Here is a 6,453-nt window from a genome sequence, read left to right as displayed (position 1 = left end):
CCTCTCCCCCCTTCTCGGTTCTTTTTCATCTTCGCCTCGCCTCGCCTCACCCGCTCGGGTCGCGCCAACCGCTTCTCTCTACCACGCTCGCTCTTCCGCGTTCTTCTAACCTGCCAATCGTGCGCTTTCGACGAATACGTCGAACGGTAATGGACTACCGATCGGCGCACGGTCGACGCTCGATCGTCTTCCTGACGCTAAGCGGAATCGTAATCGCGGAGTCGAGCCTTTCTTGCCAGACAGTGTCGAGTTGAAACTCGCGGAGTAACGACCATCGGCCGTTTCAACTGTCGGGTTATCGTTCAACCGGGGGATGTTCCGTGTCTTTTTACGGCGGGAACGATTGGGCATTGACGATTTCGCGCAGCATTGTTATTCCACCATCGTTACCGTCCGATCCATTAATGCGATCCCACTATTAACCTTTAACGTCGCCTCGAACGTGACTCTCTCGTTCTCTCGACGAGTAAGAATAACGTTTCGACTTACTGGGCCGCGATACGGCATGTCTCGAAGCGTCGTCCACTACGCGATTCACAATCGCACTCTCACGAATATAAATTCTCCGAATGATCGCACAGTCACAAGCGCAAACTCGCATCGACGCGTGCTCCAATTGCTCGAATCCGTTTGCTGAATTTTCCGCTCGTCACTGGACCCCCCGTCTCTCTTCCTCTCTCTCTCTCTCTCTCCAGCGCGAGCGAGTTTAGCTCAAGCGACGAGAAGGGATTTTTTTCGAACAATGAGTTTCATTGAGGAAACGGCCCGTCCGTTCCTCCAACCGCCCGCGTGTTTTTATTGCGTCGAAGATCGAGCCAGATAAAGCTAATAACGCGACGAGTGGCTCGAGATTCGAGCGAATCGCGTGAATGGAGCTTTGTCTAGGAGGGAGATTTGCGTATCGCCCGAGACGGATATTCGTCCTAATGAAAATTAACGAGACTCCGTTTCCCGAGCTTCCCTCAAAATCGATATGTTATCTGTAAGCAGAAACGATATCGTCGAGCGATATTATTTCTTATCTCTCGTCCACGTTCTCCGTCTCTCGGATGTTTTCCTCGTTTGCAGTTTCGTTGAAACAGACATTGGAATAATCGAGGAAATAATTTCGCAACGAGGGAAACGAATGGCAAGTTAATTCCACGAGTATCGCGTGACTGACGTTCCTCTCCGACTTTCTTTTCGGGCCTGACAAGAAAGAAAAGAGGAGGAATATTTAATTACCCGGCTTACCTTACGTCTTCTCTTCTGTCAACTTCGTTTTCCGCTCGAGCGGAAACCCGTTGTTTTCAATCCCTTTATTATCGATCGTTTCGAGATACGGCTGGCAAACGATCGTTTGCCGATTCGTCGAGGAGACGTCAGAATTTATTGAATAATGCGCCAACGGCTTAGAGTAGTGGACACTTGTTTCGAATAATAAGAGAAAAATTATAGTCGAGTCTCTCCACGTAATCTCTACGTAACGGCGTTAGTTGGATTTACGAGCCGTTTTTCTCTCCGCGGGCAATCATTATTATTTACGATTATTTTCGTCGAAATTGGAAATTAACCGACGATCGAGAGACGCGAATAGATACGAATGGAAGACGCGTTTCTCTTTCACGCCGCGCGGATACGCTGCGTTGGCTTAGAAAAGAGAAGAGGGAAAACGAAGAATGGCGGAAAATTAGCGAGACTTATCACGCGTGAAAGGAGTAATTAAGAAAAGCTGATTTATCGTAGGTAAACGCGACGAGCCACGATTCCGATCCCTTTAAGAGGAATCCGCGTAACAGGTATCTCCGAGATCCACCGCTTCGAAACGTCCGCATTCGCGTTTTTCTCGGCTCGTTTCGCCGCTCGTAAAATTTCAGAGTCGTCGCATTTACGATCGATGAAAATTTTCTTTTGCCCCGTTTTTGCTCGAACGACGCGACTGATATTTACGATCTGCCAACACGATGCCTTTCCAAGCTCTGTCTCTTTCCATTCCTCCGAACAGGAAACGTTCCTACCTACCACCATAGACGAGGTCATGGCCGTCTTGGCTTTTTCTCTTCTCTTCCTTTTTTTTTTTAGACTCCATCACTTGCCATCCAGTGATGGATTGTCTTCTAAAGTGACAGGGATCCCGTCGTCTTTGATATTCACTTTGCGCGCGCTGGACGGTTGTATGGACGGAATATACGGCTATGTCTTCTTCCGTTCACGAGGCGTTCAAAGTTTTATCGTCGTTCGGTTGAAAGCGTCGCGCGTGAATGATATTAGACCAAGAACCGCGACGTGTATTTTTCCTTCGCTCGGATGGATAGACGTTTTATGTGAAAATCGTTCGGATCGATCGTTTCGTCGCAACGTTTAAAGAAAGAATTCGATGAGAAGTCAAAGGGAAATGGTTTTTCGTTGCAAAGTGAGTTGAAAAATATGGAGTAACGATTCTCTTGGAATAGAAAGCGTTCGGGTTAGCTACTAAAACTAACCTGTCTTTTTCTTTGTTTCAGATTACTCGGCTGCACGCTGGTGTTCCTGTCGTGCGCCGCCGTGTTCGTAATCGCATCCGAACAAACGATAACTAACTTCGAGACGGTCCACACGAGCAATGCCGCGATCCTGAATCGGCTCGGCCTCGCGCCGCTTCAGATTCCCGATGGACACCACAAGAAACGGCTGGCGGGTCCCGAACCGCCTGGACTAAACTCCCAGACGAGAATTCATCAGCCGTACAGCCGTCGACACGGTCATCGAGACAGCCACGTCTACATAGTCAAGCTTCCGGCCAGCCCGCCTTACTACACCATCACCAAGCCGCACAAGAACGTGAAAGACGAGAAGGTAACTAAGACCGGGCCGAATTTCCCCGTAGGATTTCAAGGGAATGGAAAACCCGCCAAGATCTATCATTGGAATCTGCCCGTCGTGAAGAAGATCAGCGAGAAGAAGAGGCTCCACGCTCAGATGAAGATGGAGCAAGCGAAGAAGAACGTCTCGAAGAAGTATCAAGGCTCGTCGAACTTCGAGGACGGTGCTCGTCAACAACAAGGTAATCAGGATAATCTCTCTCTCCAGGAGAAGAAGAAATATTTCGCCAACGGTGACAACGGGAAGATTCGCCAGAGCGGCAATGGCGGCAGTCCCTCGAAGCACGTGAGGAACAACGACAAGAGGCTGAGCTATCCCGAGCACGAGGACAAAAAGTCGACGAAGAAGGGTAACAACGTTGGGACGAGCAACAAGACGTACAGGCTGGACGATTCGGGCGTGCACAGGATCCACTTGACGAACGAGCTCCACGGGGCGAGGAACACCGCCAAGGTGAAGAAACACCGGAAGAAGGCTGCCATGTCGTACTACGCACCGATCACGGGCAAATCCGGATCGACGAGCATCCACAAGAATTTCCCCGGAAACGGGAAGCCGAAGGCGTTCTACGTGATGGAGAAAAGTCGCAAACCCGTCTACTATCACCCCTTATTACCATAATCCGCGACTCGTCGAGAATATCCGCGTAATCGCGTCACGTGTTGGCGGCCCGTCAGCTTGTTAACTTAAAATAGTCGCGACACGTCGACGACAAGCCGAGGATCAGATGTTTGAGAAGGACGTGGGCGAAAGAATGAGAAAGAATGCGCGCGTGTGAGGGGGAGAGACAGAGAGAGAGAGTGAGAGAGCGAAAGAGAGAGAGAGAGACAAAGGAATTCTCGGATCGGAGTCGTCCTTCGCGCTCGAAGCCACGCGTATCCTGCAAAAACCGTTCCACTTCTGTTACAGTTGTTAGAGATATTTAGATTTAGGTTCACTCCGAGACTCTCCTTCCTCTTGGAGGGAAGGAGAGGCGGACTTAAATTTAGGAATAGTTTAAGGAGAATTTTGCAAACGCCTGCGACTGAGTTCGACGATAATGGTATATACGCTCAGAGATAATTAAGTCAGGGAAGGGAGGCGATCGTTGGCGCTTCTCTTCTTCCTCCTCGGTTTTTCTCGGCCGATGCACCAACGACCGCTTCCCGTTGCTACGTTCAACTTGTATAATATATTTTTATAAGTTTAACAGATTAACTTTTTCTATCGTACGTCGATGTGTGCCGTTTTTTACAAAAGATTATACACCGTCACGCGCGATTGTTTTATGGAAGATGCCGATCATGCGAGGAGGAAACCGGGGAAAGAGAGAGAGAGAGAGAAAACGATCGAGGATGCGTAGCAAAGCAGCGATGATAATCTCCATGGAGCAATCGAACTAGAGCGAATTTCTACGAAAGACTGGACAATATGCATATTACTTACTCTAAGGGATGCACATGCCTTTTCTATTTGTATATCCGTGCAAGGATCTTTTACTGGTTCTTCTTTTTCTAATATAATGAATTGCAGAAGCGCGAGAGCAGCAGACATTTTTTATATTCTTATATTCGTATGTTATAGGAAGAAGCTCAATTGTATCGAAACCATGGCATTCAGTGTAGCGTAATAAAAGTATTTATAGTACTTTGTAACAAGTTGGCTGTTGTGTGTACCCGTTGAGAAGAGAGAGAGAGAGAGAGAGAGAATGAAAAAGAAAAAATGAAGATTGGTGGAGGATAGCATTGTTCGTTCGATTCAACGTCGGTCGTTTAAACGGCTGTCGAGCTGTAACTTTTTATCCCGATTTCAGAATGAGAACCGCTCTTAACCCGTTACAGTACATTTGCGATAGTATCGAGCGAACCCTTTGCCCCCAGGCCTACATTTTTTGGTAATTGACCATCAAACTTTGAAATGACCAGAGTGTCTATCTTCCTTTGTTCGACCATTCCACGTTTCTTCCTCCTTTTTTCCTCCTCTTTTTTTTTTTTTTTTTTTTTCAGGCCCTTCAACCGGCGTGTTCGTAATTCGTGACAAGGATTAATCTCTCTAGCGTTGTTTAAAGCGCTCGTCGCTCGTCGTAAAAAGAAAAAGAAAATTTGTCTATCCAATATCGTATCGTGTCGTAACGTAACGGAGACGCTTCAAAGCAAGACGAATCGTTATATTTCGATATGAGATCGGCGATCTATTTTTCTCCCGCGTATTCTTCGGGAATAAGAAGTAAATAGGAAATTTATTTCACGAACGTATTCCCCGGCCGTATATCGCTGAGGGAATCGCGAGGTTGAATTGAAATTCCATTTAAACCTGGCTTTTCCTGGATGTCTGGCGTCGGTGTTATCGCGATCTTTGAATTCAATCTCTTTGAAGCAAGTAGCGCATAGATCGCGAGGTATTCCCGTAACCAGACAGGATATAATCCCGAGCAGACTCGCGTCCCAAGTCAATATTTGTGTTACGTGAGAGGGGGAAACATATGGAACACGTTTTCTCGTGGACGCAATCGGGGTGCGACTGGCAAGGATGTCCCAGAAGAACGTGGAAATTCCTCTTTCTCGGAGAAAAAGATGGGAAAGTTATCGATTCGAGGTTTCGTGTATTTTTCACGTATTTACAAAATTAAAAGATAAATCAATATATATATACGAACTTTACAAATAAATATACGTCATTAAGTATAGTGTGACGGTACTAAAACAGATAATCGTGGATTTCGCTCGAAAATCATATAAAAAAAAGGAATGATCAATTAACGCAATACTTAAATTACGTTTGAGCAAAAAATATATATATATACGCACTTTTTTAATTAATTGACGTATAAATAGACTTATAAATAGAAACTATACAGTTAAAAACAATAATTGTAGATATATATATCGTCTGTTCGAGATTAAGTACTCTCCATCGTAATAATTAGTCGTAGCGACATGTCTTAATTACGCGAAGCCAGCTCGGCGAATGCCAAGTAGAAATCAAAAAGGTATTTCGAGCGTGCAGAAACGGAAACTCGTTATTTTCCGTTTCCATTCTTATCTCGTTTTAACCATTCTTCTTAATCGATCATCCGCAGTGATATTTCTCTTATTCTTATTCACGGATCAAACTTATTTCCAACTTCCGCTCGTGTATTTCTCCTCGCCGAGATATCGAACTCGAAGGTACCGTACCTACTAAAAAAAAAAAAAAAAAAAAAAGAAAATCAAAGAAAAGAAAAGAAAAGAAACAAATCTCCGACAAAGAGATGGTATCACTCGAGACGTCGATCATCGATGAAACTTTTCATTCAACGATTCCCCGCCTCGCGGAGAACAGTTCCTTTATAATCATCCGCAGTAATAACCCATACTTTTAGATGTAAATGCAACGCGATACGAATCGCCGACCGGCCGAGAAGCCGATTGTTTCGAAACCCGCCTCGCGCGGTTATGCAATTTCTAAGCAATCGCGTATGCGTATCCTGGCATCGGTTATCCGCTCGTTCTTTCGTTCTCTATATACTATACGTAGTTACGATTCGAACGAGAATCGCGAATCGATCGATTCGTTCCCTTCGTTTCACGTTTCTCGTGCATGCTGATCGAGCCGTGCCCTCTCATCACTTCTCCGCCGACGATGGATTCGAGG

The 6,453-nt window shown here is 45.9% G+C and overlaps 2 protein-coding genes across 2 annotated transcripts in view; one reads left to right on the top strand and one right to left on the bottom strand.

The window, feature by feature from the left end:
• The window catches only part of LOC102672527, a 24,619-nt gene extending 20,144 nt beyond the window's left edge, over positions 1-4,475 (top strand). Inside the window, exon 2 of the mRNA XM_006610911.2 lies at positions 2,484-4,475. Coding sequence (XP_006610974.1) covers positions 2,484-3,462 — 979 coding nt within the window. The 3' untranslated portion in view covers positions 3,463-4,475. The remainder of the gene's footprint in view (positions 1-2,483) is intronic.
• LOC102672385 overlaps positions 1-6,453 on the bottom strand; it is a 28,875-nt gene that overhangs the window by 8,612 nt on the left and 13,810 nt on the right. The gene's annotated exons all lie outside the window — the stretch shown is intronic.

Source organism: Apis dorsata, unplaced genomic scaffold, assembly GCF_000469605.1.
Source record: "Apis dorsata unplaced genomic scaffold, Apis dorsata 1.3 scaffold_82, whole genome shotgun sequence".
Taxonomy (NCBI): Eukaryota; Metazoa; Arthropoda; class Insecta; order Hymenoptera; family Apidae; genus Apis; species Apis dorsata.
Note: the sequence above shows the minus strand (reverse complement) of the source record. Positions and strands in the feature narration are given on the sequence as shown.